This window comes from Lottia gigantea (genome assembly GCF_000327385.1).
Source record: "Lottia gigantea unplaced genomic scaffold LOTGIsca_36, whole genome shotgun sequence".
NCBI classification, from domain to species: Eukaryota; Metazoa; Mollusca; class Gastropoda; family Lottiidae; genus Lottia; species Lottia gigantea.
Genome location: NW_008709220.1, coordinates 1,975,368 through 1,999,516, shown reverse-complemented (window position 1 = coordinate 1,999,516; position 24,149 = coordinate 1,975,368). Strand labels below are relative to the sequence as shown.

General features: G+C 33.4%; 5 protein-coding genes across 5 annotated transcripts; 2 read left to right on the top strand and 3 right to left on the bottom strand.

Moving 5' to 3' along the window:
• Window positions 1-646: 646 nt before the first annotated feature.
• On the top strand, window positions 647-1,378 carry LOTGIDRAFT_121291 (hypothetical protein; the record flags this gene model as incomplete). The annotated part of the gene is made up of 1 exon (XM_009058906.1): window positions 647-1,378. One exon carries the CDS (start codon window positions 647-649, stop codon window positions 1,376-1,378), a length of 732 nt encoding a protein of 243 aa, XP_009057154.1.
• Window positions 1,379-3,521: 2,143 nt separating this feature from the next.
• On the bottom strand, window positions 3,522-5,766 carry LOTGIDRAFT_162887 (hypothetical protein; the record flags this gene model as incomplete). The annotated part of the gene is made up of 2 exons (XM_009058905.1): window positions 3,522-4,970; window positions 5,011-5,766. 2 exons carry the CDS (start codon window positions 5,764-5,766, stop codon window positions 3,522-3,524), a joined length of 2,205 nt encoding a protein of 734 aa, XP_009057153.1.
• A 384-nt stretch (window positions 5,767-6,150) lies between these two features.
• Window positions 6,151-7,512, bottom strand: LOTGIDRAFT_162886 (hypothetical protein; the record flags this gene model as incomplete). Its single annotated transcript, XM_009058904.1, has 1 exon — window positions 6,151-7,512. One exon carries the CDS (start codon window positions 7,510-7,512, stop codon window positions 6,151-6,153), a length of 1,362 nt encoding a protein of 453 aa, XP_009057152.1.
• Window positions 7,513-9,687: 2,175 nt separating this feature from the next.
• Window positions 9,688-11,766, bottom strand: LOTGIDRAFT_162885 (hypothetical protein; the record flags this gene model as incomplete). Its single annotated transcript, XM_009058903.1, has 2 exons — window positions 9,688-9,747; window positions 11,215-11,766. 2 exons carry the CDS (start codon window positions 11,764-11,766, stop codon window positions 9,688-9,690), a joined length of 612 nt encoding a protein of 203 aa, XP_009057151.1.
• Window positions 11,767-20,593: 8,827 nt separating this feature from the next.
• Window positions 20,594-22,914, top strand: LOTGIDRAFT_162884 (hypothetical protein; the record flags this gene model as incomplete). Its single annotated transcript, XM_009058902.1, has 2 exons — window positions 20,594-20,756; window positions 22,184-22,914. 2 exons carry the CDS (start codon window positions 20,594-20,596, stop codon window positions 22,912-22,914), a joined length of 894 nt encoding a protein of 297 aa, XP_009057150.1.
• Window positions 22,915-24,149: the final 1,235 nt, after the last annotated feature.

The following is a 24,149-nucleotide window of genomic DNA, read 5'->3' as shown; positions in this document are numbered from 1 at the left end:
TATCAGATAGAAGAATGATAAGAATTGAATAAAAAAACACCCTTTAAAAATGAAACCAGAAACTTTAGTTATGAAAATAATAGAAGCTATGGAAACGAATTCGCCGACTCTAATAACTTACAACGGTAAAAAAGTGCATATAACCCAAAAGATTATCGATAAATACAAACATTGCAAAGTCAGAGACGATATAGACTTGGAAAGAATTGATGAGAATTTAACTAAAAAAGGTGGATTTTTACCTTTCTTACCTTTAATCTTTGCTGGTTTAGCTGCAGCCGGTGCAACTGCTGGTGGAGCTGCTGGATTAGCCATAGCTGTCAACGATAAGAAAGCTGAAGCCGCTGCAAACGCCGAAGCACGTAGACACAATTTGGCAATGGAAAGAGAAGCACGAGGAGGTTCGAGTGTAGGAGATATATTAGGGACGGTTAAAGAATTCGGACAAAGATTTGGCGAAGAAACCAAGAAAAGCGTTAAAGAGGGATTAAGCAAATTAATAGATAAAATCGACACCGGAGAAATGAAGGTCAAACACAAGGGCGACGCCATATTTCTTAAAAACATACGTTCGGGCGAGGGAATCTTCCTTTCAAAGTATAAAGGCAACGGGGTGATTTTTGGTACGAAAATGTAATAAATAAAAATGGGCAAGAAATGTAATCATTCAGAAATATTTCCTAATAACCCAATGCTCATGTGTATATGCGGTAGTTCGGGTTCTGGGAAAACTCATCTCACTTTTAACATGTTGACAACACCAAACCTTTTAGATTTCGATTCTCTGTATATCTACACAACAACACCAGAGCAATCGTATTATCAATTCCTCAAAGCTTTGGAATATTTACCAAAGAAAGACGTTCAAGACATATTTCAATATTACGAAGAAAACGAAGAAGAAGTGGAAATAAAAGATATGATAGAAAACTTCATTAAATCAAAGAATCCATCTTTCAATCCAACGGATATAAAAGTTTTTCTTACGAAAAATGTTATTGATCTAGACTTGTCTAATATTGATAGCAATCGAAAGAACTTAATATTGTTTGACGACTGCGTAGCGGAAAGAAATCAAATTGTTCAACAAGAATTCTTCACCAAAGGAAGACATCACAACTGTCACTGCATATACCAATCCCAATCTTTTTACGGGATGGATTCTATGTTCATTAGAAAAAATGCAAATTGTTTTTTATTATTTGAATTAAACGATAAAGATTTATCTCAAATCATTCAGTCTATAAATCACGGAATGGACAGAGATACATTTAAAAAGGTTTGTAAAGCTCAATGGAGAAACCCAGATGATCATGGATATGTATTTGTAAATACTAGAAAACCTGCGGGAGAAAGAGTTATGATCGATATATGTTAATTTCATTTTTTTAAAAATGACGGATTGGAATAATTTTTTAAAAATAAATAGAGAATATATCAAAGCTAAGAATAAAATAAAGACCCAAGTTGAAAATAACAGATTACAACAACTCGGATTAACGGAAAATCTACAAACTCTATTTCAACCCATATTAAAATCTCAAGAGGATATTAAAAAGAAATTAGCTTTAGAACCCACGCCTCCTATAGAACCCAAACCGATTGAATATAATGGTATTATAATTAGGACATTAGTTGATATAAAACGTCTTTTTTCAAACCCTGACCCAGATTTACCAAAGAGCATTTAACCAATCGTTGATAATCAAGGTTTATTGTTTAATGGATTTAGAATAATATTTAGTCCAAATTCCCCTTTATTCAAAATCGACACAAAAGACTTTATATTTACATTAACGAAAGGATTAATAGATTTAATGAATGGTGAGGATGTTGAAATCGCCGATTACAAGGATTTAGTTGCATACTCAAAATTTCTACATGCAATAAGAAAGTCAGGACCCGAAACAAGAAGATTGAAAGAAGTTGAAACATATTTAAATAAAGTTATTCCTGATGAAGAGAAATCAGACGATTATGCAGAAGATTATCCACCAATCATACAAGAAATAGACGAATTCGATGATATGGTGGCATCTGGACAAGGTATAACGTTTTTATCCGACGACAATAAAGAATTACTTAATAGATTAGAAATAATATTAGCGGCCATGAAGGAAGGTCATCGATCGGACAGACAATACAACGAAGTCAATGCCATATTAAAACGACTTTTGGAGAAAGAAATCATCACTAAAAAAGACTATATAAACGTCATTAAAAATGTCCAATAAAGAACAATTGTTCGTTATCACCTCGAATAAACCAGACATCAAATTGTCTCTAGACTACGAGTATGAACTCGATCGCAATAAACAGTACGAACTGGGATTAAAGTATTTCTCCGTTTACAATTCCATTAGAAACATCAACGAAAAAAACAATCAACTAAAAATATCGACGGATAACAGAGTTACGTTCGAAACCATAAGCTTACTACCGGGGAGCTACGAATACGTAGCCATCAACGAATACCTATCCGAAGCGTGAACGGCAAAAACAATATCGAATTCGAAGGTAATTTGAATCTGAACAAAATAAAACTGATCTTGAGAAATAACAGTCAAGTCGATTTCAACGTAGAAAATTCGTTGAATGCGTTACTAGGATTCGATAAACGAATATACGCGCAATCGACATTGGCGCCGCACAAGGCCAACATCGAGAACGATATCGACGTGATTAACATTCACTGTAATTTGATCAACGGTGGATTTTTCAACAAGCACAAACGCCAAATCATATACAGCATACCGACTTTAACGGTGCCGATCGGATACAGAATTATAGAGAAACCGTTTCAAACGACCTATTTACCAGTCAATTCTTTCATGATCAAAGATATAAATCTGGAAATCAAAGACGGTAAAAACAGGTTCATAGACTTTGGCAACGAAGAAATTGTCATTCAACTTCATTTAAAACAATCTTCATTCTCTTCTTGATTAGAAAGATAATCGAAATCATCAAATTCATAGTTTTCGTCAAAACTATACTCGTCTTTGTCGTTGTAAGGATACATAATTCCTTCACTGTTTGGTGGTTTTCTTTTAACATTATTCAAATAACTTCTAAAAACTTTAGTTTGTTTATCATTTGGAATAACTACTCCATTGGTGAAACTTTTTTCCCATGGTTTATTAAATTCGTTCGACACATCATGTCCGCTTGCTAACGGAACGTAATCTTCTACACTTATCTTATCATTAGAATAACCTTTAAACGTTTTCTTTTCTTTTAAGACACCATCAGAAGTCAAAACGATGTTGTATTTGACTTTTGGTGCTAAATATAAACCAAATATAATTCCACCGTCACCGTAATCGTTTTTACCTTTGCAATAGTCTTTTTCGGAGACCAAACCAGCTCTGTTTAGTTTTTTCCAATTTTTGGATGAAATGTACAAACTATCGGTGTGGGTATAGTATATTTCGGGTTTATAAAATCCATTTATGACGTGAATGAAATTGTTCATTATTTTTTTACTGTGAGACAAAACGAATGATCCTAATGACTAGGTGTTAGTCATTAATTTTCTCATAGGTTTTAACGCGTAAATCAAAGTTGGCCTGTAAAGTTGCTTCATTCCATAAATGTCTAGTTGTGAATATATCTTTCTGAATTGATTTACCATACAAGGAATTACCTAATAATTTCATGCAGTTACTACCCACGATATTACCTTCTCGTTTATATTTATTTCTTAAATCTCTCAAAATTAAAATATAATCTCTATAGGGTGGAGTTTTAAAATTTTCTTCGTAAACTATACCATCTAATATTCTAATAATTCGTCCACCGGATTTCACTATTTCTTGAATACCAACCGATGTTAAAACGTCGTGACAGAAACCATTTCTGAACCTGATTTTAGTGCCAGTTTCCTTTTTACCTTCTTTATTCGTGAAAGTGATTTTATCTTTAGCTGGTATCGGTTGGAAGAACATGTTTTTGGGATAGTCAAACCACACTGTTAAAATAGCTGTTCTAGGTCTGAATTTTTGTTTATTGAAGAGTTTTACAAATTCTTTTTCTTCTTCTGGTAGAAACGGTCTTCCACTTTCGGCTCTCGGATATTCGCTGTCTAAATCCGACATGGCGGAAGCGTATAAACCGTTAGCATAAAATGCCATTAGTTTAGTACATTTTATTTTTTTAAGTCTCGAATGAACCTCCGTTTTGTCTTTTGTGTTTGCGCTGTATTCTTTGAATAAATCAATTATGTTATTACTTTCAAGTTCTGTATATTCCTTTAATACGTTACAAATTTTATCCATTTTGTTCGTTTCAAATGATTTTCTATTTGCCGAAACTCTTCCTCCTTTAATAGATCGTCTGATAAAATTTCTTATAAAAGGATTTGTGTGCGAATAAACTTTTTCTATATTTTCTTTTTCGGTATGTTTCGCAACCATTCTAGTAGTTTCATACCATTCTTCTTCCACCATTTCTTTATCGTAATGATATAAATAATACCAACCCTTTAAAGATAAAGATGGAGCAGTTAGATTATTGGACATATTCTGGTTTACAACTTCTTTCGTGACTTGGTTGTATTTTATCAAACAAGCTCCCAAACAGAGAGTGTCTCTCTTGGCGTAAGGTTCCCATTCGTGTCTCAATTCCTCCCAGTTGTCTCGCGTGTATTTAGCGATATCTACGTCGGCAATCTTTCTCAAATTCGCGGGAAGATTGGAAGAATTTCCCCATGCAGCCAAACTAGAGGATTCGTGTTGATAGGAACACGTGAAATTAATATGTTGTAAATAATTACCCTTTATTTCTTTCTGTCTTTTCCATTTTTTCTGTAAATCTTCATCCGTGTATGGATTAGATAAAGGAAAAGATAGAATTCCTCTGGGTGTTTTTAAAGGGCAATGCGTTAGTTTTTTTGCATTTTTAAGCACGATCCAGTTGTCGAATCCACTGCCGTTATGAGAAATTAATATTAATCTCTTTCTATCATTGACCTAAATATTTCAACATTTGATCGATGCAATCTGTACCTACAAATATTTCTACTACATTCATTAGTTTATCATAAAATTCTTCTGGACTGGGATCTGTAGGCTTTAAATCTGGAAATAGATTATTTATTCTGTTTAACATTTTCCTTAGTTTTTCTAAATTAATTAAAGTGCAGGCATAAGGAATTGCTCTTCGCGTGTCTTTTTCTGAATACGTTTCGCAATCCCAAGCGAATAACGCATCATCACTCATACTCGAATGCACGTTTAGTTTGAGCGGTGAAACCTGTGTTACTGCGTTATCGTCTCTACACGTTTTCCACACCTGTTCGTAATTGTCTTCTATTTCTTGAATTCCCAAACTTTTTTGGCTTCTTCTAATCAAACAGAAATGCGAGTTGTATAAGTACAAAACCCAATCTAATTCATCGTGAACGTCTCTGGGGTGAAAATGTCTGTTTTTGGGATTATAAATTTGAAACGAAGTGTTAAATTTCTTGTTGAATTCATTCATTCTAGCACATGTCATCACTCCTTTTCTATTTGCTTTTGAAAACCCGTTGATGTATTCTTGAAATTTACACGTTAAATCTTTGTTCAAAACACGATTGACGCATTTGATAAAACAGTGAGCATCTGTAGGTATGTAACAATTTTCGCCTTCGTATTCATTGATCTTTTTAAGCAGATCAGTTCCTCCTCTGCCAACTCTCGATCTTTTTATTTCTTGGAAATTGTCTTTCATTAAAATTATTTTTCCTGTAAAATACCAATCGGAAGCATCGGATTTTTTGTCCATATTTGAAAAGATATTTTGAAAGGTTTTGGCATTGAAACCGAGGAGTGACATGTATTGTCTGTGATTCTCTTCCTCCACTATCTCTCCATCTATTTTAATTTGTCCTTTGAATGTTTTAAATTTATCAGAGATAGCCTTGATAACATCGGAAAAAAGGGCGTTTTCTATCAATGTTTCATCAAGTTCGATTTTATTCATATTTTTTTAAGTATATATTTTTGATTATTTCTTTATTTTGACCGCTGATATTTCTGTATGGAATTTGTCCAAAATTTCGAGTTCCATTTTTTAAGTCGTTAAATTAAGTGAATTTCCGATAAATGGAACTACGGAATATCGTATAGATTCCCTATTCCATTCCTAACATTATTATATTTGCGGGTATTAAAAGTAAAAACATTTACGCGTACTAACGACATTTCTTTTTTCGTATGGTGGAATTTTGACAATGTTGGTTAATGGTGGATTTTTCGTCTCCAATATCATATCCAAATCTTTGATTCCAATGATATCCTTATCATTTTCTACTTCCATTTTAAGGGTGTCTACATATTTACCATTTTTCGTTTCAATTTCCTGATCCCTTTTATCAATCAAACGTATATTCTCTTCCAAATTACCATCATTGAATAATGAAATATGTTTGACGCCCTTACCGGTTTGTTTGAAGACTACTTTATTGACTTTAACCTTCATGGGAAACTCTATTTGAATCAGACAATTACCTCGAAAAGTACACGCTTCCGTTTCGCCGATATCGAATACGTTTTTCGGTTCTCCGTATGCGAGAGTACCTACTTTTATTTCTGCTTTGAATCCGTATTTGTTTGATTTATAAATTTGATCTTTTCTATCGAAGACAGTGTCACTTTCGAATGGAAGATTGAAATAATACGATTTGTCCGTGACAATAGCTTCTAATTTGCTCAACTTTTTCTCTTGTCTCAAAAAATCGTCATGAATTCTAGATACCAAAAGATTGACCTGTTCTTTAATATAATTTTTCATATCATCTCGAAATTTATTTTGAAGAAAGTTTTTAATCACACCCACTTCTTTTTCTAATTCGTCCGTGATTTTAGTATCCAAAGCAGTCAATTGTTGTTTCAACGTATCTTTGTCAATGGGAAGTGTGTTAATTATATCTTGAACATCTGATTTTTGCTTCGCGATCTTTTCGTTCAAATTGGATATCGAATTTTGTAACTCGGTTTTGTCCGCGGTCTTGTCTAGTTCTGCTAGCAATTCGCCAAGTTTTCTTTCCAAAGCGGATAGTTTTCGTTTCAATCTATCCTCGTTTACATTTGGGTTGTCTATTAAACGTTGGACGTCTATTTTTACCTTCGTAATCTTATCGTCTAATTTAGATATCAACTGACTTGTTTTATCCACTTGAATAAGACGTTTCAAACTCGTTAACTCTTGTTGTAGTTTGGGTTCGTCCACAAGATTTTTAATATTTCGTCTGATGAATCTTTTCACGTCATTTATTCTATTTTCAACATGGTCCTTATCTATTTGAATTGCGTTTATTTGATCCAGTAAATATTTCTTGTTCACGGCATCGTTATCGTTTCCTGGAAACTTTAAATTAGTTATTTTGAAATTGTTCATATCGATATCCCCTTGTAAGGTGTCTCCGATTTGATCCACGAAAAAAGGTTTCGCTTTGTTTATAAACGCCGTAGAACTCATGGCATTTTTAGATTCTAGAGGTAAAGACCCTAATCCAAACTTGTTTGCCATTTTTATTGAGTTAAATTTATTATAATTTCTTCAAACTTTTCTCCCAAACTCAACCGATATAAAACCCAAAGCGACAGCTGACCACACAGCTTTTGTCCTGGCATTTGAATTTGAAACGTAGAACATTTGATTGGTTTGCTAGTCAATTTCGTTATCTCTTCTGTCGGTTCTAGACCGAAAGAATCAAAGATATAAAAGTTATTCGAAGAATCTTTGTGTAAAGCAGAGTGATGAACTCCTTTTTGATCCGACGTGTGAATGTTTGTGATGGCGTAAAATTTACCTTTCCTGTATTTCAGTTCATCAATTTCATCTCGCATGCAATAATAAAACGGCGAGACGTTCAACTCCTTGGCCCATTTCACAAGTTGAAAATTTGTGGTCGTGTCTTTTCCGTATTTATCGAGAAACGCATTCATTTTTTAAGTCGATTTTTTTTAGGTGTTTTTCGAAGTAGGCGGAAAGTATTGCTGAAGACCCAATTGACGAAATATATACGTAGTTTGTGTTCGAAAAAACTTGTATAACATTCTGATAAAACACATTCAATAATATTTTGAAGATAAATTTACATTTAAATTTAAAAAATCTTAATTTAAGAGAGCGTAAATGCTTGTCGACATCTAAATTTCTTAACCTTTCACCTAAATCTTCATTTTCGAGATTCATTTTTAAAAGTCAGTTTTTTGAAGTTCATTTTGATAAAACCTTCCTATGATTTGTTCTTTGTCTTGATCGATCAATTCATACATGGGAGGTGTTGTGTTGTTTACTTTATCAACGATGAATATCTCGTTAGTCCAATAGCCGACGTAACCTTTCTGAAACAATGATTTATTTATATACGAACTCGATCTCCAACTTCGAATTTGGGTTTAATATTCAAATTGCTAATCTCGTTTCGAGTGTTGACGGACGTTATGATATTCGGGTTATTAGAGGCTTGCGATGGCGTCACACCTATAGACGAATGTATTTTGTTATTGTATTCGTCGACAACAACCGGTAATATTTTAAGCCATTTTTGAGATTTCAATTCCGTGAATTTCTTGAATAATTTGCTTTTAAGAGTCCTGTTGAATCTTTCTATCACTACGGCTTTACCTTCGTTATGCGTGCTGTAAATTTCAAACCCCAGAGATTTCACATTTCTGTTGTAGAATTCGCTTCCTTTATCAACCCACAACTTTAGGGGTCGTCTGTCGGATTGTTTCATTGTTTCGAATGCTTGTTTGACAGTCAGACCCGATTTGTTTTTCAAGGGAAAGACCCAAGCGTATCTCGTGTATATGTCGATCACCGTCAAACAATACTTGTACCCTCTCTCGACTGGCATGTTGATTAAATCGGCTGACCAAATTTCATCTTTATCAAAAACTTTGACTTTGAGGTAATGTTTGTTTTTTCGAAATTCTTTGTGAATCTCGTCTGCTATGCCCATACCCAATTTCAATTTTGCCTTCAAGAGTTTTATGATAAGAGCCCTCTGTAATTTCTCTTTGAAAGTGGGATTGGGAATATTTTCGAGTTCGTCTATCATTTGTTTGTCTGCATGGTGTCTGAATGTTATGTCTTTGTTTCTGTACAGAATGTCGTGTTTGAGCGCTGCTGCGTCAACTCTATTAACGGGTTCTGGTTTGGGATTATCATTTTCGTCTAAACGCAGATCTAACCTAGTGCCTGGACCTGTATAATTGTGCCCTGGGAGATGTTTTTCTCTGGGATATTTTGCCCATGGGAATCCAGGAAGAGAACCCAGTGACTTTTGAATGTCCCCCGCACCGAAATACGTTTTAGGAGGATGGACATTTATTAAAGACATATTTGTTCAATAAACACCATATATTTTTAATACGAAAGATTTAATACAAGGAGAAAGCGATCGAAATGAATCACTTTATGAAATGTCACGACCGATCCTAATAAGAGCGGTCATATAAGAGTAGTTTGAAAAATGAGGTCACGAACGATCCTAATAAGAGTGGTCATAGTTATCTCCCGTCTTACACTATTGGCAGTCATAATTTAAAGGTCACGAACGCTCTTATTAGGATCGCTAGATATGCGTCATCCTTTTGTTCTTCAACACTTTTCGAAAATCTGTAGCAACAATTTTGAAACCTTGGATATTTGTCACAGAGTTTGGTAAAAAATTCTTGGCCTTTTTCTATCCCCTTACCGATGGTTTAAATATTCTTCGTGATATGAAATGTTGGCATCTAATAAAACTTGTGACTGGAATAAAACAAAAATTGATATTTTGAAAAAACAGCAAATTAATCTTAATTCCACCCTGTCGTCTTATAATTAAATCAAACAAAAAAAGAACATACCTTTTTTGGTATGATTAAATTCCTAATCTTCAACAAAAACATGGTTAACAGTTGAGAGTCTAGACTGTCTGTGCTGAGGTTGCACGCGTGATATGTTAATTATAGCGTGACTGTTACTAGGCGTTAAAGGTAATTTATTAAATCAAAAATACTCTAGACAACTAACTGTGTATAAACAGTGTTACCTCCCATTAATCAGTTGAGGTTTTTATCCAATAATTTTTATTTCGCATTTCTCTTATATGTTGTAATTCTTTCAACTCGTTAGATCTTTTCACTGTTTCGCTTATATCTACTCCTGAGGAAATTTGTTGTTTGAGACAAAATTGGCCACTTTGGGGATGAGAGATGTTAGCGCAGAGAAGAAACCGTCTCCTTCAAATTTTTTTTTCGTGTTTTAAAATTAAAGACATTTTTAATGCGGTTATTTTTTACTGTATTATTATTAGTGATTCTTGTCTGTGGTTTGGGTAATTTATAATTCAGTTTGGAGGAGTCTGTTATAATACAGTTTGGGGAGTCTGTTATAATACATTTTAACAGTTTGGGGAGTCTGTTATAATACATTTTAACAGTTGTGTCTTTTCGGATATGACGCATTGAAAAAGCTGCGCATGCGCAGAAGTGAAATGCGTCATATCCGAAAAGACATATACTACTTCTAAGCGTTTGACTGTTTGAGTCACATTCTCTTCACATTCCTTATAATTGTCTCCAAGTAATAAAGAATCATCAATATAGCTGGTGTTAGTGTGACCTAACTGTCTCAAATCTAGGAGCACAGGTTAATCCATTTGCTAAACAGGTATACTCAAAGATTGAACCTTTCCATTTGAACCTGAAGAATTTTTCTGTTCTTCATTCTTCAGCTATAGGTATGGAATAATAAGCATGTCTTATATCAACTGGTGCCATATATGAGTGTGGTTTTACCAGTTTAATTGCTGATTCGAAGGTATCCATCTTAAAATGATGATATTCAATATAAGAACTGTTAAATTTTTTAAGATTTAAAATCATGCGATGTTCACCACCTTTTTAGGCCTGATAAATATATTGACCCTCAACTGGATTTACTTTTATCACTACTTTAGATTCAATTAACTTGTCTATTTCTGAATCAATAATATTTTCTTGAAACCTGTCAAAAAAATGAACAGGAGGACTTATTTGCTCTGGTATTGTATTTGGCATTAGTTCAGTATGACAATGTGACACAATGTCAGGAATATTAGGATCTGAAGTTAATTTTCCCCAATTATCTACAAAATCTACCTGCTTCAAATTTGGCATTACATACCTTTATGCTTTCCTGTGCTCCGTCTTGGAGTTTTTTTTAAACTACTTTGACTGCCACTACTAGAAGTACCATTAGAGTTATTATAACCATTAAATCTTGGTCTTTGGTATCTGTTGAAACGTCCTCTATTTGAGGTGCCTCTGTAAGCAGGCCTTCCAGAGCCTTCGGCTCTGTAGTTAGAGTATCTATTCTGACTGAATGTCTTGTTGCTGCCTCTTGAATATCTTTTATGTCTTTGATCACGTTGTCACCATAAAGTTGATCAGTGAACGGAATAGTCGAGAAACAAAGTCTGGGATCAATATCCCTCTTGTGAGACTCTCTGCGACACAGATTAATCCATTTGACACTATTATTTCCATCATTACCGACAATAGCCGTACTGCTACTAGTTGTAATAAAATTAGTACTGCCACTGGACAACCGCGTCATCCCAGTTTTTCCCAAAGCTTCATCTTTGTTTTTCTTCGCAGTGTTCTTCGAATGTCTACTGCCTTTACCTTTACTCGAACTGACAGATTTATTTTCCGTATCTACGGGACTAGCAGAAGCTTGCTCCTTTTCCATACTAGGAGTAGTTCGCATTATATCCTTCAATGCAATCACACTGGCCTCCGCCATTTTTCTTCAGAAATTAGAAAGCCACGCGGCAAAGTTTCGTATTTAAATCGACCAACGAAAGAGAAGAAAAATATTAATAAAAGTATAGCTATTAAATATGCTATTTACTATGTATCTTCTTGATCAAACGGAATTTGTTTTCATAGGGTTTATTTAAAACGGAGTGTGCTTAAACTAGTTTTGGGTTGGGCTTCATAAAGTCATGCATTAAGAAATGTGGAAAAAATCCTTTCTTTGTAGTTCCCAGTATTCCAATCTAATTTTAACCCCACGAAATATTGCTCTAGCATCAATAATCTTTAACGACAATTGGTTACCATGATATAAAAACCCTAAAAATGGTCACCACCAAATAAGATTAATTGTCGAAAATAAAATCCAATCCGACATGATATAATATTACCTTTACGATGACTGTAAATTCGTGCTGGGTATCATCGTTAATTTCGTTCTGTTAGCATCACGTTACCATTGAATTTATAAATGGCCAACTAGAGATAAGTTTCTTTAAAAAAAACTTCGATTGAACCGAAGAGATAAATGGTTTGGGGGGATTATGATGGTATAGCTTAACTACAAAAAATATCCATCTTTCCGAATATATTTGGTAATATTGCCGTTCCGATTTAAATAAATGCCTTTAGAGGTGTGGAAATTCCCCATAAAATAAGGCCTAGTTTGTCTCTACACCAGTCGACAACTTTCACAATAGCTATCAGAGGCTGGGATAGAGGCAGAACAACATATTTGCAATACATTGGTAGTAGCTACTGTAATTTGCCCATGAGGAAGTAGATCAACAATATATGAAACGTTACTCCGAACAACGGTAACCAAATTAACTTGTGATCAAATCACTGTGAACAATATTCCTTTTGGTCATATTATTGTCACTAATTTAACCTCTGGCCCATCTGGAATATATTTTACCGATTACGTTGCAAATCGGAACAATGATACAAGACAAGATCAATATCTATGTTTTAAACATTGTTTATATACAGAATCACTCATTTCTTTTTAACAAATATATATTCAGGAGCTTATATTAGCGCAAATTGGTGCTTTGCTTTTTCTTAACGATGAAGAAAATAGAATTCAAAATATTGGAATCAAATGGCTATGTGAAAGCTGTTTTAAAATGTATAGCGCACCATTAAGAATAGTTTTACTCCTTTCCTTTCATTTATGGGGCAGCCGCGGTGGCCCGCTGCGTTAGACGTTTGCTCCCTAACCAGAAACCCCGGAATCGCGTCTAGATAACTTCGGATTTTCAATCCGTTTTCCCCCTGTCAGTGATGCATCTGACAAAGGAAAAGCGTCTAGTCGTTCAGATGGGACAATAAACCGGTGCCCCGTGTGCCACAGACACGTTAAAGATCCCTCGACAGTTGGAAATCGAAAACGAGCAAGCTAATGCCACTGTCCTATCCTAATTCCCCTCATTGTGACCTGTATGGCAATCTAATTCAGCATTCAACAGTCTCGATATATACGCAAGAACCATGAATAACCTCTTATTTTCCGTATTGTTATTCTCCGTAACAGCTCTGATTCTTATAGATGCCGGTAAATATTCCTATTTATTACATAAAAGTTGTACTCTGCTTTGCAATTAAAGACGAATTTTATAGATCTGGATGTAGTTTAAGTTAGCTTTGTAATTGGTGTAAGAGTCAGAAGCACTCCGGTTTACTCAATGTCTTTCGTTTCAATTTGTGTTACTATCACGACGTATACTGACCTAAACAAATACTCATATATCTTAAGATGTAGATAACAAGTAAGTTTTGAGACAAACAGCCAATTGTCGAGGTGTTGCGAGTCATCGAGTCGGAAGTACCTAATGGAAACAAATAATTACAAATTTAAATTACAGATTGCTTGACTTATCCTAATATAACTAACTCTGAGCTCAATACAGACTGTGGAAATGTAGAGATGGAATGTAAAAAAGGCTTTGAGATGGTACAAGGTATATCATGTATTGATGGAGAATGGATATATCAAACACCAATTTGTACAGGTATGACAATTAATTTTAACACTTCAATTACAAATAAACAATGGTCTCACCTAGAGGGATGTCGAGTTGACAAACCAAATCGCTTAGTGGGTAGTGTATATGCCTTTTCTCAATTGCGAAAATATGTATTGTCATAATACATATTATAGTGGAGTTTCAAATTATATAAACTTGTGTAAATCAACTACGTGTCCCATGTCTGCAATTACCTTTGGAATATACGTTAATCATTATTACTAATTATTATCTCTTCTTGATAGCAATTACCATCGCTACTCTTGCTGAACTTTGTTACATATTCACTATAGACATATATTGTTCAGTTTTCTCATTTACACAGGTTTAATAAAGCCAGATTTATCATTATATTCTATTTCAACACAATGGTAACGTGGAGCCCGGGATACTTTTGGCCAAATTCGGCTTGAAGTCCCAAGATGTAATGATACTCCTAGCTGCCGTAAAATCTGATCGTGATCGTATGGAAATTGCGAGTAGGAGTGAAGGCATCGGGACAGTTATCTTCACTTTAGGAATTGGCCCGCATGCCGATAAGGCTAAGCTGAAAAGAATAGCTTCCGAACCTTCTAAAGCTAGATTTGTAGACAAGTTTGATGAAATTCGGGAAGCACTTGATGATCTTCTTAACGATCTCTGTTAATGACGGATATTCAATATCTATATATGTATTTCTATTGTTTTAATGTCAATAAATTATAATGCAGTTTTGTCGTGTTATTAATGGTTTTAATAACACTTGGGGTCAGGGTAGATGTAGTTATAGATGTAACAAAGGTTTACAGTGAAACCCACTGATGTCAGTAAATTGTAAAACCAACCTTATGGCTAACAGCGTGGACAACTCAATCAAAACTATTAACTGTGTTGCCAACGTAATGGCCGGGCTCAGGTGACAAATCCACGTAATCACTACTGACACATCTAGCCTAATGCAGGCTAACACTGGTGTTTATTCAAGGTATTGTTGTAGAGAGCTGAGATATCAACTGTACAACTGTACAAGGTCCGCCTTTTACTAAATAACTACTGCCTTCTTTGGAATAATTCATGGATGACCGTCCTACCCGATACTGTCAAGAAAGAGCAATTTTCTTACGTTTCCTCGCAGGTTGCGATTACAGGTCGCAAATTTGTACGATATCATATGTGAGAACGTAAATCGTAAAAAGGCGCCACCCCCGTCATAACTGCTCAACATACACAACACACACTACAAATAGTATAGCGTCAACAACAAAAGATTGGGACTTGACCGATGAATTTATAAAGTTCAAGGGACATAATTGCTGAAAATACATTTCTCCAATTTTAATATTAAAGGGAGGGAACTGATCACTACAATTTATCAACATCTGCTAAACTGGCACTGAACACAAAACAACTATTTTTAGAATTATCCTTCTGCTTCAAATTCCCTCATCATCTGACAAAATCTGAAAGAAAATGCAATTTCATACATCAAATTCCAAATCTATACCAAAATAGGAAGTTGAGATATTATACTATATAATATTAAAATATTCTATATTATACGATAAATAGGCCTGATAAAACATTTGAGGACTGTATCAGGTAGACACCGTACCATGTCTATCCCCACATTTAACATTATTGATAAGATAAGATTTTACACCGTTTGATGCTGAGTATCAACAGAACTACAGTAGTTAGTAAAGAAAAATTGAAAATTTGGATGTGTATAAGATAGAAGAATGATTTAAAGCGCAATATCTTAGTTAGACAGTTACGGGCTAATCTCTAAAAGGTTTAGGAGGGAGAGAGGGGTGGATGCGTTCTGATTTTTCAAGTAGTGAAATGTCCCCTAAAGGTAAAAATAATCGTCAATAATATATATTATACTCATTTTGTTTTTAGAGCAACTGCTTTAATTCTGAATCAAATTTTGATTGTAATATTTGTTTTGTTTTGTTCATTACTATGATCATTACTAATTAGCAAATTTGAAAAAATTAGATGTTGATTTTTTATAGCTGACTTTTTTTGTTTTAATTTATGGTTTTTTTTAACTTCTATAATTTTATTTCTACCGAGCTGAAAATTTACAAGTAAATAGACATTTTGATTGCGAATATAATTCTCTTTTCAAAATTTTCATGTCGCTTCCGGTTTTGACGTTATTCGCTTCTAAACTTGAAATTTCAACTTCCAGAATTTTGAAGATATTTGAAAAATTGTTTTTGCAATATGTTAAAATTGTTTAATTAAAAGGTTTATCGACTTTCACTACCGAATGTTTACATGCTTTTCTTTTCGGTAAGAAAATCCCACTGACTTTAAAATGCAACGTTTCAACGATGTATCAGGTCGGTTACACACTGCCTGTGTACTGTCAACGGTTCTCTAGTTTCATTGGGTATTGCCAAGATGACAGAAATTATATAATATATATAAGTACAGTAGGTTGTTTTTGATTCACAGTGATATATATATAATTTAGGTACCTTCAGGAAGACATTACATAGTTACAACGTAGTAACAACGTCTCTCTACTAATACGTGCAGGAGATAAAATGTTTGTGTTATTTTCTTAATTTATATATAATATACAGTCAAGTAACCTAATTTCGTGGTAACCTATTTTTCGTGGATTTCCGGAAATGATTAATAATTTACATGTGCGACCTCACGTGACCTCCGAATTTGCTTGTTTTGATAAATATATCAAATTATCTGTACAATATCAGCTAGTAGAATGAATTCAGTAGTTTCAAGCAAGGTAAAATGTATTAATGTATACTTTGACAAATACAAAATGGCGGATTTCACTTATTACCAAACGTCACCATTTTTTATCGGCCGAATTTTCTTACAATCCCAAGCGGTAATCGGAATTCCAAGTGTCGTCTGCTAGAATGTAGTCCAACGAATAAAGTCACGTGATCAACTAGCGGATTCCGTGTCAGCAGAAAATTTCTATGGAACACAAAGTGGACCATATTCTTATGTTGTTTCAGTGACTTTTAGCAACAAATCATCTTATTTTGTCAGTCACTATTTTTTTTTAAATCGAGGTTCTTTGTAGGAATTGTCAGTAGTTATAATGAATTGATATTAAAGATAAATACTAAGAGAAATTAATTATACCACCCGGTATCCATACAACGTGTTTTTCTAGACTTATTTATAGATCAAACATTGTACAGGAAAATAGGTGACACATTCTGCCGCCGTTGCCGAGTTGGTTACTCATGAAATATGGGTCAAAGTGAAGGATTCATAAAGAAAATCAAAATAATCCAATTTTAAATATTTTGTAGAATATCTGAGGAAACATCTAAGACATAAAAAAAAAGTTTTTTTAACTTGGACGAAATTCGGTGTTGAATCCTTATATCCACGAAAATAGGTTACACCACTGTAAACACTCATTGCGTAGGAATGAATATCAATTAACAAAAGCCCGTGCCGTCGACAGTTTCAAAACTTATTGATCGATGTGGAAAATCAACCTACGCTTTCTCTGTTCTTATATATATACATTAACACAAAGTCGTATTCACAGATCAAGATTAACAATAATATAATGTTTAGTGTTAAAATGATGTTGGTAGTGGTCATGTTATGGACTGGATCTTTAATAATGGCCAATCCTTTACGACAAACTAATAATATGAGAAGGTTGTTGGAACAACCCGGTAAGTTAGAACAATAATTTATCTACATTAAACCAAAACTCTTATCAGCACTAGAATGAGAGGGGAGGAGGGGGATGTTAATAATAAATACATATAATATATATAAATAATATAACTTTATATAATCTAATCAATTTTCATTCTGATTAAATACAGACCAAGAGGTTTAGTGTAATCTTTGTCTGGTTAAAATCATACATTTCGGTTTTTTGAAGTAGTTAGTGTACGTGCAGTCAATAAATAATATATTGGCATCTGATTTGACTGCTAAGTTGAAATATTAAAGCCTGTTAAAAATCTGACTTGTTACGTCGAGGTGTGTAAATATATTTATAAAACTCTGAACAACATGTCCCCTTCCTGCCTAAAACTTCTTTAACTAAAAACAAACCCTGAGTAAAAACGAGTATAAATCAGTATGATTAAACAAAGTATTAAATACAAGGGTCCGATGTTTATGGAATGATCTAGGAGTTAATTGCAAATCGGCATCAGTACAAGAATACTTCCTTGCCATGCCGGTATTTTTTATGTAACCAAGACTGTGTTATTCAACATTTTTAATCTTATTACCTACAGTTCGTCTGCATATTTCACAATGTTCATTTCCGTATTATAGATAATGGAAATTGATTGATTCAAATTGAAATATTAAATTACAAGGTTATAAGAGTTGAGCTCGAAGCTGTATTGCTATGGTTAATTTTCTATTGCCGTGCGTTTTTGTGCAATTTACCTTGAACGCACTGCTTTGTTTTCGTAATGACTATTGTTTTTTTTCGAATTCTGGAAACGCCACCAGTCAAAACTATCCATGCCTGAAATCATGATCATCTGTAATACCCAGTTGCTCCTTGTTGTGTACATGTAAACCATTCATTACTTTTTTTGATTTACCGGTCTAATTCTGAATCTATTTTGAACGTTATTTTTGTTTTGTTTATTATTATGCACTAATGGTTATAAGATAGCACTTTACAAAATTTCAGATTTGAAATTTTGTCGCAGACTTTCAGTTTTAATTTATACGTTTTTCCAATCGATCTGAAAATATCAAATAGTCATTTTGATTGCCAACAAAATTCTTTGTTTTTAATTTTTCATTTCCCTTTCTGTTTTGACGTCATTCACTTGACAATTTGAAATTGGCCATATGTTAGAATTGTTCAATTAAAAGATTTGAAATAATATATTTGGTCCTGGAAGTATCGGATCAGCCGCCATCTTGAAATGACCAACTTTTCTTTAAACCATTTTTAGGATCAGGAGATAATTCGATTCTCGTGATTTTATTGTCTGTACCATCAGTAATCGATTGCTTACAACATCTGAGAGAAGATTGTTTGAATTTAGATTATGCTTTTTAGTTACTGCGTGGCAAATTAGATTTGTCACGCATTGCTTTCGTTATGTTTATTTTTTTTTTTTATTTTTTTTTTTTAGTTGTTGTTGGGAACGTCCCTAGACAAAATCGAAAATGGTATAACATAATTGTCTTCACCAAACATTTTTAAATGGCCTGGAATCAAAAATGAATATCTAAAACTCAATTTTTGCTGAACCGGAAGTGTGCCATTGTATAATGTGCAAATATTTATTTTGTGTCAAGTCTGTAGGGCTTATTTATGAACCGATTTACCTGAAATTTTCTTTAATATGTTCATTGTTATAAGACGTATCTGGTGAGGCTAAAAAAATTCAATTTTTTAAATATTTTTGTCAAAACAATTTGAATCAAAAATTTTTCAAAAAAGCTCAAAATTTCTAACTCAGTCGCTAATTATCCGATTGATCTGAAATTCACAGGACATATACAGAATGTCCATACAAATAAATTTTTCTATCACTTCCGGTTTTTGCGTGAGAACTTCTGGTTTTTTTAAATCACTCCTGGCACCCCACTTCTGGTGTAAATTTCAGATGTTACCAAACACCATAAATATTGTCTGTTAGACATAATTAGAATGCACTTAGCAGAAAAAATCCAAACCGGAAGTAATGCATAAGCCGTCACCTCGGACTGACACATTTTAGCAAAAAATTAATTAGTCCTAAATTTTTTATCCGATTTTTATGATTTTGGTGTCTATTAAAACCTTGTCTACAGTTTGATGAAACAGAATTTTGCATTTCGAATTTGAATTTTTTTTATATTCGTTTGAATTTTTTGACAATTCAAAAGGCCACACCATGTGACCTTGACCTTGAAAATTTCACTGTAGGATGTTCTTGACCTCAGCTATCCACAGGAGTACTCATATTGGTTGACAAATATTAACTTCCGGTTTAATAGCCATGACAACTTTGGACGACTGTATGACCTTTTCTAATAAAAACAGAAAATTATTTTTTTCAATTTTGTAATTCCCTTTTGATTATCTTTTCAATGATATATGACAATAATCCATTAAAAGATGTTTTAAATATATTGGGTTTTTTTTTGACTGAGGTTTCTAACTTACAATGTAATTAACTCCTAGCAATATGGTTTGTATATTCTGGATCTACTCAATTTTCTCTTTTCAACGATATGTGTGGTTTAATACAAAATTGAATTTGTGAAAATAGGCATAAAAGTGTTAAATGTTTATAAAAAATGTGATAAAAATCTGTAGATTGTGGGGATTAAAATGATTGACAGGTGTTATAACAGTTTATATAATATGATAGGAAAGCTATCCATATGAACTTTTGACATGCAGGTGTGAAGTAGTTTGGCTCATAACAGATTAATCTGATTATATAATCTTTTAACACTTAAAAAAATAACTTTCTTTTTTCAATTTTCACTTACAATAATTTAACATACACTCATATAGAGTAGTGAATTTTTGATACATTTTTTTCTGTACCATAAACAGAACGCTATCTGCAAGATACACACAACAGTTTTGGTTATTGGTGTTAGTTAGGCTGAGGGAATAAAAGCAAACAGCTATGATGACACTAGAGATTTCAAATTTGGAAAGAAAAGGGGCACGGAGGAGTAGGAGTATATTATAGGCAAACAAAAATGTCAACATTTTAAAATTGGGAGTTTTAAATATAGAACACATTCCTTTGAATATTTTGGATAAAAATATTAATGTAATTGTTATCTATAGACCACCCGTTTATCAATTAGATGTATTTCTCCCAATGTTTATTAGTTGAATTACAAGAATCTGGTTCAGACTATGTTATTATGGAGAATTTCAACCAAAATATCTTGGAGGGTCATTTGTCTATACTAAATTGTTTTCAAAAATTTGGTTTTCAACAACTTGTTCATCATTACACTACTGAAGGTGGGACACTTATGGATCATGTTTATATCAGTAAAGAAATTCCGTCACATAATGTTCACATTTCACACATACCTGTATATTAAAGCTACCATGAAGCTATTAAAAAAACCATACGATAAGTTATATTGATACAAGATTGAATTTATCCTTTCACAAAACATTTCATTTAGCTTGGCTCTTTACTAAAAGTGGTCGAGTCAACACCGGGCTTGAGAGGGTTTGAAGTTCAAAAAAGTTTTACAGCTATCAGGAAAAGGATCACGGGCCACGCTCAGTGCTGTTCACAGCTCTAGTTTCCAGTTGATTTTGTCCAATATTCTGTACGTTTTGTACAAGGTTCATATCTCGTGGTCTTGACCCTTAGTGACCTTTGACCTGCATAAAAGTTGTTGCCCTTGACGAGATCTATCCAAAGATTTCTTCAATTTTTATGTGGAATTCTAACTTCTACGGCCATTTGAAAATCGCAATTATTTACCTTGAAGAGTTGTCACGTGGTCTAATTCAAATCTATTTTTCCAAATGACAATTGGTATTTTGATCAAAATTGCGCTCTGTAAAATTTGAAAATTGTGTATTGTAACCGTACCTAATTTGGTTTTTGCTGTATAAACTCAAGTCTGTAATGTAAAACAACGAATATCTCATGATCTAATAGTTGTACACGCTTTAGATTTTGAACATAACGTAACATTATATACATGATAACGGGCAAAACATAATGTTCGGGTTATGTTCACATTTACCTAACATAATTGAAATTTTGTTAACCTTTAAACTTTGCATCAAAAGTTTATTAATTAACCTTTAACATGGAATACCTTAAACTTTGCAAGGTCAAAGGTCATTGATGTCCGACATATACTTTTACAGAAGTCTGAAAACAACAATTTTCAAAACTTTTAAGGCTCATATCCCTTTTATTTGATCAGAACAAAAGTTATTGTAATTGACGAGATATATTCAATCATATCTTAATTTTTGGTGTGCAAAGGTTATTTCAGGTTTACAGCGATTATAAATTCGCCTTTTTACAACCGAAAATAACACTTTCTACTACCAAATGTTATCAAATACATGCGTCTTTTTCATTACCGAACATTTAATGATTCATCGACTTTTTACTACCAAATGTTCACATGCTTTTCTTTTCGGGAGGAAATCCCACTGTGACTTTAAAATGCAACGTTTCAGGTCGGGTACGCACTGGATCGGTACAACCACGGTTCTAGTTTGCAATTGTTGTCTGAGTACCCAGGACGAACCGTTGACAATGCGTAAGATATTTCAACCCGTCGAATGGCATTTTAAATATATTTCCAGAAACCAGATAACAACTGGAAGTGGCGTAGCGAAAACTCTTAAAATTCGAATATCAGCCAAACAAAAGCAACATTTTTGTTTGATATTTGTGTGTACTTTTTCAGGTCCAGATATTGGTCTTACTGGTTCAAAAGGAGAAGTTGATGCAAAAGGTGATAAAGGAGAAATTGATGTAAAAGGTGATAAAGGAGAAGTTGATGTAAAAGGTGATAAAGGAGAAATTGATGCGAAAGGTGATAAAGGGGAAGTTGATGTAAAAGGTGATAAAGGAGAAGTTGATGTAAAAGGTGATAAAGGAGAAATTGATGCGAAAGGTGATAAAGGAGAAGTTGATGTAAAAGGTGATAAAGGAGAAGTTGATGTAAAAGGTGATAAAGGAGAAGTTGATGTAAAAGGTGATAAAGGAGAAGTTGATGTAAAAGGTGATAAAGGAGAAGTTGATGCAAAAGGTGATAAAGGAGAAGTTGATGCAAAAGGTTATAAAGGAGAAGTTGATGCAAAAGGTGATAAAGGAGAAGATGATGTAAAAGGTGATAAAGGAGAAGTTGATGCAAAAGGTGATAAAGGAGAAGTTGATGTAAAAGGTGATAAAGGAGAAGTTGATGCAAAAGGTGATAAAGGAGAAGTTGATGTAAAAGGTGATAAAGGAGAGGTTGATGTAAAAGTTGATAAAGGAGAGGTTGATGTAAAAGGTGATAAAGGAGAAATTGATGCAAAAGGTGATAAAGGAGAAGTTGATGTAAAAGGTGAAAAAGGAGAAGTTGATGTAAAAGGTGATAAAGGAGAAGTTGATGTAAAAGGTGATAAAGGAGAAGTTGACGTAAAAGGTGATTAAGAAGAAGTTGCTGCAAAATTATAATAATAATATTTTATTCGTACACAAAATATGGTACAATTAGAAAGAAAATATACACGTTCAATACAATTTATATACAATTTTAAGATGTGCATGAATATTCTATTATGTCATATTTGGGGATCTAGTTCTGATAGTTATTATGAAATAAAATCTGGGAAATAAGTACTAAGCTTTGTATCACAAACCACTTTATAGCCCGTGTTAGTCTTCTGGTACATGCCAAATAGCCTGATTTAGGACAGTTTTTGTCATTCCATATGCTGGATTTTTAAACTGATCAGAATCCAGAGTAACTAGGAATAATCGTCAAAATATTTCTCTATATCTTGCAAAAACACAAAATCATACACAGTTTTTAAAATTACTTTTTCTCACCAGTACCATGTCCATGAGAAGTATACGTTGCTAAGGATAAATTAGTCATGTTGAGAATAATAATTTATTGGTTGTCCATTTTTGGAGGGACAAATTTACGAACAATAACGCCGTTTGCAATAGCGTCTCATTAAGCAACCACTTGAATTCTGACAAAGGCACAGATAATTTGAAATATTTAAATTTAGACATAGGATTCGATATACAGACGAGTTCATAAACAGTAAAACTATTGTCTTTGAAATAATGAGATATTTTGGTCTTCTATCGTCTACACGATAAATAAATAATTGCATTTTAGATTCTGGAGCACCTTTAAAAGTTTTTGGGGATGATTCCAAATAAACATATATTACATTTCTGCTCATGTCGTTTCATAGTTTTCCTAACATGATTGGGTAGCTCAAAACCACTGCTGCTACAAGCAACGCCCACTTTACTCGGGGAACGTTACCCATCTTAATCCATTAGCCATATATAAAACCGTTAATAATTATAATGTTTATTATTTATTCCCTTTAGTTCCATACAAGTATAACAAAGTTAAATAGGATGTTGACAAATAACAAATACTGCCTTGATACCACAATATGTTATACGAAACATATACGAACACATACACGTACACGGTTTAGCTGAAAATACAATAAACGTTCATGAGATATTGCTTAAACATAAACGTAAATATATATCAATACCTTTGGTTTATAATAAAGCTTACATTGCGACAAATTACGTGCAAATTACAGAGACCATGGTCTACACGCTACGACAAATACGTTACTTCCATGCTTAATACGTTAGGACAACGGTTGACCATACAGTAAATACAACTA